The 15,884-nt window shown below is 43.0% G+C and overlaps 1 protein-coding gene across 7 annotated transcripts in view; it reads right to left on the bottom strand.

The window, feature by feature from the left end:
- Nucleotides 1-943: 943 nt before the first annotated feature.
- The window catches only part of LOC105484084 (mitogen-activated protein kinase 9), a 60,225-nt gene continuing 45,284 nt past the window's right edge, over nt 944-15,884 (bottom strand). For 3 of the 7 annotated variants that reach the window (XM_071097979.1, XM_071097981.1, XM_071097983.1), the window contains 6 exons: nt 15,065-15,136; nt 10,110-10,292; nt 8,210-8,334; nt 7,158-7,221; nt 5,494-5,565; nt 944-3,846 (listed from right to left, as the gene is read on the bottom strand). In XM_071097979.1, the coding sequence (XP_070954080.1) occupies nt 3,704-3,846; nt 5,494-5,565; nt 7,158-7,221; nt 8,210-8,334; nt 10,110-10,292; nt 15,065-15,136 (659 nt within the window). In that variant the 3' untranslated portion in view covers nt 944-3,703. Of the gene's footprint in view, nt 3,852-5,493; nt 5,566-7,157; nt 7,222-8,209; nt 8,335-10,109; nt 10,293-15,064; nt 15,137-15,477; nt 15,550-15,884 lie in introns of all 7 variants that reach the window. The other 4 variants (XM_071097982.1, XM_071097980.1, XM_071097985.1 and 1 more) reach the window with 3 other exon arrangements.

Here is a 15,884-nt window from a genome sequence, read left to right as displayed (position 1 = left end):
AGCTCCCAAGGGCTGAGACATGCATCTCCCTTATATAATGGCTACGTTCAGCTGCAAGCAGATGCGACTGACCACTCTGTCACTGTTATTACTGATTTTGTTACCAATTTTCCTGATTAAAACAATATCGAAGAACTGCCTTATTGACAAAGGTAACCCCCTTATGCTTAAATTCACATAAGTAGCCACAGAATCTTCCAGATAACGCAAGTAGCTAATTATGACGTTATTTTGAAATACGGGCACTCTCCTTCCTCCCTGAAAAGCCCCACCCCACCTACGTGTATTACTTCAGTCGATAAATAAAAAGCATTTCAGTGCTGCCTACAGTGAAAGAGGGAAGAGGGAACAGGACAGAGAAATGGAACCCAGACCCAGACCCCAGTATCTCAAGAAACAGCTTCCTTCTCGCGAGACCTTTACAAACACAGCTGACACGCATCTCTCTGGAATGATTCTAGTCCTTTTAAGCAGACAAAGGAAATTGAGCCACTGAGTGTCCTTCTCCTCCTGTGGTATTAAGTACTGAAGCCTAAAGTGCTTCAAAAACACACGTCAGATGAACTTGGCTCATCCCTTGCAAAGCCACAAGCACCATGAACGACGTTAAGTCATACGACTAAGGCTGACTGGCGGATTCTCCTGGCCACGCCTCATGAGAAAACAATTACACCAATACTCTGAACCGTGCTTGTGTATTGGTGACATCAAAACTTACCGCCATTAGTTTTGAAAACACAGATTTAGGAGTTTGCAGAATATTTTCAATAAGAGAACAAACAGCAATGTTTCTGCCTTTCATGTGAAACCTCTTGCTAATATTGATCAAAAGCATGATGCTTTATCATCTATCTGTTTCATGTTAAATCTGTCATCAGAGATGGTGATGGAGAAATTATCTAATTGTCATTTAAAAACACACAAAAATTGGACATGCTATACATTTATCTTTTAAAATGTAGTCTGTATTATTTTCACCAACCAAAACACACATAATATATTTTATTATAAAACATTAGGCAATGTTACTTTTGAGATATGCAATCTGAAAGGTCACATTTGTATTTATTACCAGAGGAGTTACATTAGAAATCAACCAGACAGACTCGTACGTCGTTATCATGACTTACACAGCATGAAATGCGGGTTGAAGCAGCACCCACTTAGTGTTTCGGACACGGACCTGGTGTGGGCATTCCCCTCTCCGCACTGGGGCTCTGCGTCTCACATCTCAAAGACCAGAGCAGAGCCCTCTGTCCACTCCAGGCCCACGGCTGACACAGTGTGCACAGCCAGTGTTTCTAGACTCTCTCCTGCTCTGACAGAACTCGCTCTCTGGACTCTGCACTTGAAATTACAACCTGAACATGGGGGAGACAGTCATTTCCTTCTTGACTGAAAACCAAGTCAACAAATGAAACAAACCTAGTCTAAATTCCAGGATAATAATAAATTACCTGGTTTATAAAAATACATGTCCAAAATAGTTACTTCCCGGGTTGTGTACAATATAAATTACAAAAATAAAATAGAAAAGATGAAAAGTTGAGCACATTTTTCAGTTCTTTAACCAACACCAGCATTTTTCCATAGAGATCAGTGTGAAACCATGTGTGTGGCACCAAGACCCTGGCAAATCTAGGCTCAGGAGGGAGAGCCCTGAAGCTGGGCGAGGTATTTCTGTGGAGCCCTGTGGCCTGTCCTGGGCACACTCGCCTCTACCTGGTGGAAGACGGCCTTTCCAGGAAACCCTCCGCGCCATCCGGGCTCCATCTGTGGCAAGTGGCTCGCAGAGTCACAGCGGAGCGAGCGAGCAGAAGGGCACCTGCGGGGGCCTCGTCCCTGTCCACGTCTCCCGAGGAGGGAGCATCACACAGTGCGGGGCAACTCGTGCATTTTCAACCTCTCCCTTTTGTTTTTCCTTTTAAAGATAGATTTAGTGAAGTCTTTTAAAAGAATGTGTATTACAGAGAAGATAGATAAGACAGCCATACAATAGGTATTTCTGCCTCAATCCAAGTTATTATTACCATTTTGTATTTGAAAATGTCTAAATGACAATATAAAAGAACTATTTCTTATTTCAATATTAGTTTTGCTAATCAAGGGTTCCAGTTTCCAGTGATTCGACCAACCGACAGGACATAACGGGTGCAGAGAGAGCCATGCACTTTAGATCATATCTAGAACCCACTTTCTCATCACAGTTCCTCCTCAGAACACAGTCTAGAGAATGTTGACTGAAAAGCTTCCAAAATAATTGAACACAAGATATGAATCAGCAAGAAAATAAGCTCAAGGGAAAAACACGGGCACAGGCAGCAAAATGTGATCGTCATAGCTCCGTTTCTGCAGTGACACTTAACACACTCGGTATCTGAATGAGTTCTGAATCATTTACTTATCGGAAAGTCTCAAAGTATCAATTTCAGGTGAGCAGTTTTAAATCAGAAAATATTCAATGGTTAATCATTACTCTTTAAGTATTTCCTTCATATCCTCTGAAGAGTTTCCCAGAACATTCATGGGTTTCCCTTGTGAAAAGGAATGCCCCCAAACAATGGAAAGCAATAGCAAAAAACAGGCATCTGAATCAGCCTGGCCTCTGAAAACAGACCAAAGAGGAATTTATCCGCTTTCTTCCAGTGAAGAAAGAAAATCAAGAACATGGTATTGGCAGAGGGAAAGTGAATGAGGGAAGGTAAGTAAAGGACCCAGGTCAGTCTCTGGCAAAGGAAGCACTGAGGGAATGACTGCAGTGGTCTCTAGGGACCATTCTGTAAGATTCTACTCCAGCGTTAGGCCATGGATGCAGGAATCTATCTGCCATCATCTTATTAAGAGGGAGTGTTACACGCCTAACAAAGAAGGTGAAGTTCTAGGTAGAATTTTAAATTCATAGTAAGTCTAGAAGACTAAGAAGAAAGAGATAAGGTAGCTAGGATTTCAAGCAGCACTAAGCAAAACTTAAAATTTTATCGTGCAGTAAAGCTGGATGTACAATCATCCCAGACAAGACAGTTTAAAGAAAACAAGATGTCCACATGAGTGTCTTGGTTTTAGCCGTGATAATTCTCAGCCCCAAACATCACAAATTTAAGAAAAGCTATATATTTTTATTTATTAAATAGATTTAATTAATATGTCTTCTGAAATACAAAAGATAGAATAAATCATAGCACAAAAGGGAATAAGATATGATAACATCATGACGGCCAATTAATACACATAAATCAACCTTTTCTGGACAGACACCAAATTACTTAAGAAGATTAAGAGATAACTTCAGAAGCAGCACTACCTGGGAGATTATTTGGCATTTAAATACTGATTTCCAAAGTGCTAGATGGGCAAGTCCAAGCAAGCATCTGTGGTCACATGCACACACCTCTCAACAGTTACGGATGATGAGAAACTGTCACTATTACAGCTTGAAACAACCTCACCTACTCTAACTGCTCACCTGAAATGATCTTGAACAAAATCTCTACAAGTGTGGCTTGCACTTTTTTTCTTCAGACATATTCTGCCTCATTTTATCATCTAAGCAGGCAATCCTATTAGATCTGAGTAGGGGCAAGGCATTGTGTTTCGTACATGCAGAACATGGAGTTTTCTATTTGGTTCCATCAACTCCCAAGCATTTCAGGCCCATGGAGGTGAGAGTTCCTTCAATGATGACAGGTTTGCTATTTCTAACTTATCATCGACAACCTTCAAGGGGTCCCGTCGAGGCATCAAGACTGCTGTCTGTGTCTGAGGCCAGTGTCTGCTCAGTGGACATGGATGAAATGTCATTGATAGATGAAGACTGAGAAGGAGTGGCGTTGCTACTTACTGCTGCATCTGTGCTAAGAAAACCAAATATAATAAAATCTGAGGCACGACATTGCTGCAAATCCAGGCAACGAGACTTCAGGCCATTTCTCGGCTCTGTCCTTTTGCAGTTTCCCAATCCTAACTATGAGCATAAACAAGAAGTTAGTCAGCTGGACTTTCTGAACTTTTCCTTGAGTCTTTCTTTGGGCCCAGAGTCCCATATTCCTATGTCTTTCCTTGCAAGATTCTTCTTTTCTTCTCAGTGGCTAAACATATATGTGGCCATGTATAATCATGTTAGCTACTTAAAAAATAACCGCTGCTTTCAAGCAGACATCAAAAGGAAACAGCTATATTTATCTGAAAATGCAGTATCACAAAAGCTTAAGCCTGAATCGAATTCAAGTGTCACCAGACACTTGAATTATAACAATTTATAACATAAACACTAAATCTACAGAAAAGAAAGCATCAACATTCAAATAAATCTTTTGCAATAAAGACTATATACTAGAAAAAGGAAAAAAATTAGTGGCCTCGTATTTTTTATTGTTTTGTACCTCCAGAAAACTGACATTTTAATCTTTTAAAGCAAATGAAACTATTCTACTTCCTACTATCTATATTTTAGTCTGGTGTGAATAAAAATACAACATGCAGACTCTCTGAGATCGACGTCTGCAGTCATAAATTTGTGCTTAGTTAACAAGCACTTAAGTTCTTGCTGAAGTTATATAATCTCTAGATGCTTGACACATACGTCATGTTGAATATAAAATTCAAGAATAAAAAGTAAGCTGTGCTCTCTGCACATCCCCACGCGTGTGTGCTTTCCAGTGGGAGTGGGAGAGAGACAATAAATATAACTTGAGCGTTTCATTTAGTAAACGGGAAGAATCCTGCAGACGTAAGTGAATACCACTAATATCAGAGTCTCTCATAATCGTACAACCACCCGGTCAGCAGGCTTCCACCACTATCAAGATCGGCAGATCAAGTAGAAAAATGGGAGAATGATATGAACAATTTTCTCAAGAGAAAACCAAATTCCATTTTACTTAGATTGGCATTTTGGGTGGGTTATCAACGTTGAAAAGGCTTTAAATTCCATTTCATCTGTAAATGGACGTGACAGCAATCGTTGCAAAGATGAAAGAGAAATGTTTATAAGGAAGTTCAGTGTCTGGCACATCAGTAAAATGCCATCCACCACCCCCTTCACTATGACAAGCCAAAAAGGGTGGCTATTCATACAGTGGTTTTTAAATCTGATGCTAGCCAGGCTGGCGTTTCAAACATGCTGCTGCCATTTATAAAAGATGAATAGGGAAAGAGGCCAGGTGCAGTGGCTCACGCCTGTAATCCCACCACTTTGGGAGGCTGAAGCGGGCGGATCACGAGGTCAGGAGATCAAGACCAGCTTGGCCAATACAGTGAAACCCCGTTTCTACTAAAAATACAAAAATTAGCCGGGCGTGGTGGCACGTGCCTGTAATCCCAGCTACTTGGGAGGCTGAGGCAGGAGAATCACTTGAACCCAGGAGGTGGAGGTTGCAGTGAGCAGAGATCATTCCACTGTACTCCAGCCTGGGTGACAGAGTGAGACTGTCTCAAAAAAGAAAAGCTGAATAAGGTAAGAAAAATATCATACAATCAATTAAAACAATCACTAACCTGAAGGCTGATCTTTTACAACACCATTCTTGCTTCTTTCTTCCCAATCCATGACTTCTTTGTAAATTAGCTCTTTAATAAAAATACAAGTTAAAATGCTTAATCAGTTTCTAAACAGTTTCATTGTATCTCTAAACTCTGCTTCCAAATCAACTGGAACCACTCCAAAGGCACTCCGATGTGTTATTTTTAATTGTAAGATAAGAGTCAATTCAGTAATATAGTCTAAGTGGACCAAAATATTCATGTTTTGATACATTATACCTTTTCTTTTCTTTCTTTGGTTTTTTTTTTTTTTTTTTTTTGAGACAGTTTCATGCTGTCATCCAGGCTGGAGTGCAGTGGCACAGTCTTGGCTCACTGCAACCTCTACCTCCTGGATGCCTCAGCCATCCAAGTGGCTGGGATTACAGGTGTTCACCACCATGCCTGGCTAATTTTTATAGTTTTTGTAGACATGGGGTTTCGCTACGTTGGCTAGGCTTGTCTTGAATTCCTGGCCTCAAGCCGTCTGCCCGCCTTGGCCTCCCACAGTGCTGGGATCACGGGTGTGAGCCACTGCGCCTGGACTACATCCCATCTTTTCCATGCAGCTAGTAAGGGAGCAAAACGTGGGGTGGTTCTGGATCCACAAGGGGCTGTATGAAGTGGACTGGCTCCCACAGAACACTGTAAGGGATTGGATACTCTCACATCCATTTCAATATGTTTCTCTATGTAGTTACTTGGGGTTTTCCAAAGGTAACCGGCATCCACATGTGGGCTAGGAACCCCCGACACTGGCCAGAAATGAATCCACACGCCTAAGTCTTTTCCTTGTTTCAACTTCAGTTTTCTTCAACTTTCATTTGTAAGAAAAACTAATTACCTACTAAGTAAGTGATTAGGGATTCCTAAAATTTCAGTATTCATAAACCAGCATTAGCGCGTTGCAACCATTTATGGAGGCCAGTGAGTGTGCTGTGAGCATGCACTGCTGAGCACAGGCTCACACAGGCAACCGGCACTCCAGGAGGGCCCTGGGGCAGGACCCACCCTCAGTGCTGACTCACTCTGACTGTGGTTCTCAGTTACTACTGATGCCGCTTCTTAATGAAGAATTGTCAGGCCGACCTCTTCATTATAGGTGCAGTTTGTTGTGGGTGGTCTGGTTAATCTTACAGTGGTAATAATACCTATTTGCATATTTTCAATCTGCAGTTTCCCCCAAACTAGATTTTAAAACATATGTACAACTACACGGCTTAAAAAAAGCAGGCAGAAGTTCACATGACCCCCAGCCCTGGCTCCCCATATCTGCACACACTGGGAATTCTATAGGTAACATGCAGCCTGTGAACTGGTGTCACCTGAAATTTGCAACATGTTATCAATGTAAGTGTGATGCAATTACTAAGCTCAGTTTACAAACCGATATGTGAAAAGCCATGAAAAAAATACTATTTTTCCCTCTTGAAGCAAATGATAAGAAATTGATACATGTTCCTCTCTAACTCTGTTCTCTTCAAGTCCTTTTTCTACTGGAAACTGGGGAGAAAGAGGCTAAGTGGGTCGCAGCGTTTCTTGCCCCTTCCTGAAGGGAAATGTCACAAAATGAAAAGCCTCTGCTTTACAGGACTGGAAGAAATGTCCTAAGGAAGGATCAAAATAAGCTCCATCTTTACCTTTCCATTCTTCAATTGCATGTTCTCTTTCTTCCAACTGGGCATCATAAATCTGAGGTGGTGGCTAAAAATTAAATCATATGTAAAGTCAATAGTAATGCCTCAAAAAAAATGAGGCACTAAAAAAGGTAAAATCGCTTGGAAGACTTCTAGTCTATTTATGATATGGATTTAGTTTAATTCAACACATGGTTTAATAAAGATTTGTCATGCAATATTGGATCAGCTTTGGGATCAAAATAATTATGAAAAAGTTAACCAAAAAAGAGTTACTATGTTCCTCTTAATAATCACCTGACCTCAAAACACAGACATCTGCCCATCACAGGCTGTTTCCCGAGACCCATCATGGACAAGGCATTGTGCAGGCAGCTATGGAAGGTACTGCTGTTTCTTAGAACAAATTTTACATGTTCTTCATGTGAGAACTCCCAAACCCAAAGTCCAACTCATAAATGGACTGTTACAAAAGTCTGCTTATAAATTGGATTCTTTTTATATAAAACAACGTTTAAACTGATGGCAAAACCACAGGCCATGCCATAAACATGTGTGTCACTCATGGCACGAAGGAAGCCCGCCACTACGCAGTGATCTCCCTCACAGCTAAAGCTCACTCACACCAGCGCTGACACAGAAACACGCACGTGAGCACCGAACTCAGAGTGGAGCTCCTCCAGCGGGAGAGCCAGGAGGCACAAGGCCTTTAGGGAAGGATACACAGACGTGTGATTTTTCAGCAAGCTGCTCAGCCTCTTGGCCTAAACAAGAGGATGTAACCAAAGCCAATGGCACAGAACAGATGCTTAATAAACTATGAGCTCACAGCAGCCTTTGCAAAATGGAGACTGGTATCACCAAAGCGTAAGTTCATTCCTGAGGTCCTCCGAGCAAAGCGGCCCAGGCCTCAGACAGCACTTGGCCTTTTTGTAACTGGGAGCCCCAGATGGAGAACTTGCTACCCATATGTAGCCGCTCTGGACGAGCAGACAAGATCCAAGGAAATACAAGCCCGGCCTCCACATTCAAGTCTTTTCAAAACAGATACTCACTGCCTCTGCTTCGGCCGGGTCATACCAGACAGTGATGTACGGGTGACGCAGAGCTTCATCTACAGAGATCCGCTTGTCAGGATCAATCACTAGCATTTTCGATAACAGATCTCTGGCTTGACTGGCTAGGGTGACAACAAAGATTAGATTAATACACTAATGCTCTTAATATGAAACAAAGAGAATCATACAATAAAGAACTAAATACGACAGCACAGACAGAACAAAGATGTATTAATTTTGAGAAACGTTTGATAGGTTCAAGATGAATATAACACAAACTTTTTTTTTTTTTTTTTTTTTTTGAGACAGAGTCTCGCTCTGCCGCCCAGGCTGGAGTGCAGTGGCGCAATCTCGGCTCACTGCAAGCTCCGCCTCCCGGGTTCACACCATTCTCCTGCCTCAGCCTCCCGAGTAGCTGGGACTACAGGCGCCCGCCACCCCGCCCGGCTAATTTTTTGTATTTTTTTAGTAGAGATGGGGTTTCACTATGTTAGCCAGGATGGTCTCGATCTCTTGACCTCATGATCTGCCTGCCTCGGCCTCCCAAAGTGCTGGGATTACAGGCATGAGCCATCGCGCCTGGCCATAACCCAAACATTTTTAAGAAAAAGTCAGATGGCCACTTTCATGACAAACCAGGTTTCCAAATGTGGTTTTACGCCTCTGGATCTGCGAGGGGAAGAGAAACCTGGGCCCCCAGGGTGGTGGGGAAGAGCACCAGGCAGCCTCAGACCAATGTCTGGGCAGGGCCCAAGGCTGGGAAACCACAGCAAGGAAGGTGGCAATTGCCGAGCTGCGGGTGGCACTGCCCAGGGTGTGGGCATGAGGCACGGGGGAGTATTTTTCTCTAAGTCACATCAAAATGAAATTAGAACAGACTTTTTAAACCGTGCAACAATCTCACATTCCCACAGGATGAAACACTCACAGATGCTTCTGGCTGGCCTAGCTGTATACAGTGCTGGCAACTTACAGTTTTTTTTTTTTTTTTTTTTAATCTACAGATTGGTATTTAGAAAAAAAAAAAACAAAAACAAGTTCAATAACTTAGTTAAATATAAGGATCACCTAGGTTTTGGCAATTGAAGTTCACAACCTGAGTAAGCACAGGAATGACTGAGGGTTTTCTGATTAAGGCACAGTTTACCTTAATTTTTTTTTTTTTTTTTTTTTGAGACGGAGTCTCGCTCTGTTGCCCAGGCTGGAGTGCAGTGGCGTAATCTCGGCTCACTGCAAGCTCCGCCTCCCGGGTTCAGGCCATTCTCCTGCCTCAGTCTCCCGAGTAGCTGGGATTACAGGCGCCTGCCACCACGCCCGGCTAATTTTTTGTCTTTTTAGTAGAGTCGGGGTTTCACCGTGTTCGCCAGGATGGTCTCGATCTCCTGACCTCGTGATCCGCCCGCCTCGGCCTCCCAAAGTGCTGGGATTACAGGCGTGAGCCACGGCGCCCGGCCCAGTTTACCTTAATCTTAATGTGGACAGAATCAAATCTCTCCTTTCTCCTTAGGCAATCACACCGTAGTAAAGGGTGCAGGAGAAGGTGGGGAGGACCTTTTCTATCGAGTGACTGTCACATGGCTCCGACTCTAGAATCTGCATTCAAGGGTTCTTTTCACCTGAAAACTTTGTGAATTCCAGTTGCTGTAACTGTAACAAGATTCTTTCAGACTGATTTGATGATTTTTATTTTGGCCAAAGGCTTCAATTAAGCCATGTTATGGAGGATAAAGCTTCTAGACCTTTAAACTTTCTCTCCTCAGTGCCTTCATACCTCAGACTTCTGGCCTGAAATGACTTTCTCTCCCAAAACTCACAGGTTTTTAGAATACAAACATGAAAGACTGAAAGCGCCACCTGAATTACAAAACACAAGTCTAAGAAAAAAAGGGTATCTTACTTTTTATTTTGTCTCGCTCAGACTCTGATGGGAATATCCAGTCTGGAAAGAGTTCTTCGAATTTGATTCCAGGATACTTTGGTCTGTTTTCTACATAATTCCTCACAGTCGGCTGCAGTTTCTTCATGAACTCTGCTGATGGTGTTCCAAGCTGCTCAATAACTTTATTCCACTGATCAATATCTAAGGAGTCTCTTGAGGAAAATACAACTGGAGTGCCTCGTATTCACAGCACATGCAGCAGCGTTTGACTCATCTTTACACCTATCGGCTAGGCCACCCCACCGGATCAGCAGCAGAATTTCCAAATAATATTCAAATAAGGTTTGGGTTTCCAAGTTACACTATTTTTAAAAACTCTTCCACTCTGCATCTTCATAAACTATGACACAGCTTATTAAATCAACACAATGAAGTCTACACACCTTCCCACTCTAGTTCAAAATAAAGTTGATCTTGTAACTAAGAATACCTATGGCAAAAATGATTAAACATGAAACTAGATAAACATTACATCAGCAAATTGAAATCAGTTTTCATACTAATGCTACCTTAGATTCATTCACAGCTCTCTGAAGAACAGAGGATCTCGAGGGACCTGTGAGAGACCTGTCTTGACCTCCTCAGTTTACAGCCGGGGAACCAACCAACTGGGCTTAGACTGAGCCCACTGACAGCTTTCAAACGATACTCTGCTTTACTTGGAATGGACTCTTCCCAACCATCACTGCAATACCGAGGTAATGCATTTTATTTCCTTTCAAAGTGCATGACCTGGGTTTCAGACTCAACTCTGCATTCAACACTCACAGTGTGTCAGGAAAGTCAAGCTTCCTTAGGGGTCCATTTCCTTCTTTGCTCAATGCAGACATTACCAGCTTTGCCTGTTCCACAGGGTGCTTGTTAGGCTTGGGATAATTAGGATTACATGTGGGAAAGTGATACTGGAACCGTACTCAACTATACAAGAGAATGCAAGCGAGAAAAAAACAGCAGCTTCAAAAAGTGCTCACTGAGGCATGTCTTAGAAAAATGAACTTACATGACCATGAAATAACCTAGGGAACCGGTACATGAACTCAGTTCTTCCAAAATGTTATACTTCCAAAGACCTGCTCAGGAAATGGGTTTCTGGCCTTCAATTCACTAGCAAATTCTCCTTCTTACTCCTGTTTCATACACGTTGTCAAATCAGAATTATGTCCACATTTTATTTACCTATTTAGCCAAAATGTGAAAACTGTTCTCAGACTTTTTCCTTCTGCCATATATAATACACACACACACACACACACACACACACACACATATATATATATATATATAGTCTCGTTCTGTCGCCCAGGCTGGAGTGCAGTAACACGATCTCGGCTCACTGCAACCTCCACCTCCCGGGCTCCAGTGATTCTCCTGCCTCAGCCTCCCAAGTAGCTGGGACTACAGGCACCTGCCATCACGACCGGCTAATTTTTGTATTTTTAGCAGAGATGGGGTTTTGCCATGTTGGCCAGGCTGGTCTTGAACTCCTGGCCTCAAGTGATCTGCCTGCCTCGGCCTCCCAAAGTGCTGGGATTATATAGGTGTTAGCCACCGCGCCTGGCCCGCCTTATACTTTTGATACCTCTTCTGTATGCTCACTCCCACAGACTCCCCAGGATGCACCCACCCAGCATCTGTGTGCCATTTGCCACACAGCAACCAACTGGGCTCCCGGCTACACCTAGCCTGCCCAGCTCTAGACTAACCCTCGTGCTTACCCAAGGAAGAGCTCCCTCAACTCTTCCTTCTCCAACATCATCAACGTTTTACACTCTACCAGTACATTCCATCACGTTGGTAACTGACAGTGCTTTCTCCTGTGTTAACATAGTAGCTGCCTGCTTTTGGCCCCCACTACCTATTGCTCTATCTTATTCCTATTTGCAGCAAAACTTCCATAAAGAGCTGTCGGTCGGGCGTGGTGGGTCACACCTGTAATCCCAGCACTTGGGGAAGCCAAGGCAGGTGGATCACAAGGTCAGGAGTTCAAGACCAGCTGGGCCAAGACGGTGAAACCCCAGCCCTACTAAAAATACAAAAATTAGCTGGGCGTAGTGGTGGGCACCTGTAATCCCAGCTACTCGGGAGGCTGAGGCAGAGAATTGCTTGAACCCGGGTGGTGGAGGCTGCAGTGAGCCGAGATCACACCACTGCCCTCCAGCTTGGACAACGGAGTGAGACTCTGTCTCAAAAAAAAAAAAAAAAAAAAGAGCTGCCTATACTTGTGTCTCTAATTCCCAGCCTCTCATTTTCTCTCAAACATACTCCATCAGGCTTTCTTCCCTCCACTCCATAAATGCTGTGCCCATCATGGCTGCCAGCAGCCATCACGAAGCCCAGTGGCCAGTCCTCTGTCCTCATCTCATGTGAATGACCCTCCCTCTGTCACCACGCTCTAGGAGGAGGGGTCGCTGGAGTGCCTTCTCCATTTCCTTCCCTATTCCCTTTGTCCCTCCACCTCAAGGGGGCTAAGTCCTGGGTCCTGGTCTCTTCCTCCCCTGCAAGCGCTTGCTACCAGTCCTAGGCTTCAAGGCTACCAACAGATGGATGACACCCACTTTGATCTCTCTATCCCAGACCTTGCCCCTGAATTCCACTGTCTAACAGACATCTCCAAACCCTAGCAAGGCTCCTTGAAGGGTCCAACTTCAAAGCAGAGTACAAGCCCATCTCCCTGGCCGCACCCTCCCAGCCTGCTGGGGGCCTCCGCCTCCATCTCCCCGGCCGCACCCTCCCAGCCTGCGGGGGGCCTCCACCTCCATCTCCCCGGCCGCACCCTCCCAGCCTGCTGGGGGCCTCCGCCTCTCCTCTGGATGATGGCAGCCTCTGCTCTGGTCTCCTGCTCTGCCCTGCCCTTGATGATCCAGCCTCAATTTAGCAGCTGGGAGGAGCCTCTTTGCATCTAAGTCAGACTAGGCACCCAGAAATGGGCAGGTGAGAGAAACATCTGCTGGATTAATGATAAAGGACTAGAAATTAAACCAGTTGTGGGAGAAGCCCCACAGATTCCCTGAGAGGCCTGCACCCCAGCATCCCACAGATGGGAGGGACAGGGGACAGATGGGAGGGCTGGGGGAAGGGGAACAGTAATTCCAGCAAGCTCAGTGGACCCTGTTGTCTAATTTTCGTGAAGCTGCAGGCAGACTGCAGGTCTCCTATTTTACAGAAGGGGAAACCAAGGCTCAGAGAGGCCCTAAATTTCTCAAGAATGCTTGGCTGCCGAGGGGAGGAGTCTGAGCTGGAGCCAGAGGTAGCCTGGCGAAAGCTTTCTCTTTCTCATAGGCCACCACAGGGACAGGAGTTCCTTTTCTACCCCAGGTCACACATTAAAGCAAATCTCTGAGACCCTCAGTCTGATTTCTGCAACTTTTTTCTATCTCCCAAATTTCAATCTAATACTTGAAAGAGCTGGCAAAATTTTCTTTAGAAAAATGATGTTAAATTGTGTGTGACTTTTGGGAATAACAAGGTAACCTTATAGATAACACCATTAATTACTGACATTAATATTAATATGTAAAGCAGGAATTTTAAGTTACTTACTAAAATGCACCAAAAAGTACTCACATTTTTCATTTTTGTACTTTTTGAAGAAAACATTTCTTAATAAAACAAGGAATGGCACAAAATGAATAAGAATTGAGACAAACTGAACATTAAGTATATATTTCTAAATTATTAGTCTCTTAATTCCTCAACTTTCCCTTTTTAATTAAGTTAACTTGCAAAATAAAGACTTCCTTATTTATAGGTTGAAACAAGTGAATCTGAGGTAAGGCTATAGAAACTGCTAGAAAATTTACTAGAACAAATAAAATATTTAACTTGACATATAATCTATGATACAGAAAATGTAAAGAAAAGTAAATAAAATGAGAGGAATAAAAATATTTTCATTTCAAGTTTGCATTGTGAAGAATTTATGTTATAAGGAGACCACTCTGATGAACTTATTAAAATCTGAAATTTTCTTCCTAAGATACACACAAAACACTGACCACAGAGCTCGCTTTCCTTAAAAGCAGCCATCAATCTGCCCAAGGATGGAGACCAATTTCAACTTTCGTAACGAAAACAAAGCCAAAGACTAATGAAAAACTAAGTGGTTAAAACACAAATGAAAAAGGGAAGATGTGAAGAACCATGTTAGGGTAAAAAATACTAAGGATGGAAGAATGGCAAATGAGGAAAGAAGGCTATCGTAACAATTAGTTATTCTCCTTTCTGCTGTATATCTAACACGACTTGCTGACTACAGTATGAGTTTATCTCTTTCATTTTACATGTATTTTGACTTCCCCAGTGTGTCACAAAATAACCCACCAGATTTTTTTTTAAATTCTACAAAATGTCAGCACAGTAACAAACAAGAAAGTTTAACATATTGTTCCTCACAAAATTTTCATTTTAATCTCTTTCACTTAGGTCTTTTATAATGTGCTTCAGTTCTTACTTTGGGGGAAAATATTTCAATGCATACCAGTAACTAACAAAATAGTACTTAATTAAAGCACACAAGTACATGAGTCTATTAAATTTAGATAGCATCTTTCCTAGTTAAATTAATGGGATAAACTAAATAATACAGTATTTTCATTTAAATATCAGAATATACTTATCAAAGAGTAAATAATTTCTTCTATATGTCCAGCTATTTTTGGTAAAATTAAGCTAATATAATTGATTTAACTTAACTCTAACTCTCAAAATCATCACAGGTAGTCAAGTTAAAAATAAAGAATAAAATTGAACCACTTGGTTTGTGACGCTAATTAACAAATATAGTCAAGCCCCCCTTAGAACACAGTCTGGCGTGGTTACGACATTGTCCTCGTGAGCGCCCGTGTAAGCAGGTGGTCATGCTGCCTGAGGCATTATGGAAAGCATGGCGGGGCCAAGGTCGCGGGGAAGGATACGGTCAGTGCCTTGGAATATCACACAACCTTTCACCAGCTCTCCCATGATGCAACCCACTGACCAGATATCAACTGAAAATAAAATGAAATGATAAAATTATGAAGTGTCATGAACAAAACAAAGGTGAGGAAAAGGAATTCTAACAGTGCACTAAACACACAAATATGGAAAAATAAATTGCTAGCTAAGGGTGAAATTTTACACAATATGAATGATTGCTGACCTCTAGTTTAGCCTTCAGTTTGTAGCAATCTGGGGTTTTAGTGCCAAAGAGTCCAATACTTTATAGCTTAAAACAAACAAACAAACAAAAAACCAGAAACAAGAAGTGCCTGTGAACACAAAGCTTTTCAGGGTCACATGCCCACCCCCAGCCTCCATGGCCAAGTGCCAGGTCCCCCGTGAAGGATACAGTCTCTTCCTGGGAACAGGACTTTATGGAGGACCATTTCTGCCATGATGCACCCGACAGACCAGATGTCCACTACCAAACACCAGGGGATTAAAAACCAGCTAGAGTCCCACATCCCTTTTCTCCAAACCCCCTCCCAGAGACAAACCCAGTAAATGTCACTAGCTTGCCAGTGAGAGCCTTTGTGCATTGTTGACACCACACCTCCTGAGCGATCACTTTCTAGACTGCCTGTCAGAAAGGCAGCAGCACTCCATGGGGGAACTGACTGTTGGCGCAGGTTGGCCGGCTTGTAGGACTGCAGGTGAGGCCCTGCCAGAGGAGCCCAGACTTCCACAATGCCCACCCTCATCTGTGGGGCCCAGGCCCCAGACAGACAGCAGAGCCCTCTAAATGCCCTGCTGGTG

Source organism: Macaca nemestrina, chromosome 6 (assembly GCF_043159975.1).
Source record: "Macaca nemestrina isolate mMacNem1 chromosome 6, mMacNem.hap1, whole genome shotgun sequence".
Lineage (NCBI taxonomy): Eukaryota > Metazoa > Chordata > Mammalia > Primates > Cercopithecidae > Macaca > Macaca nemestrina.
This window is presented reverse-complemented; position numbering and strand designations above follow the sequence as displayed.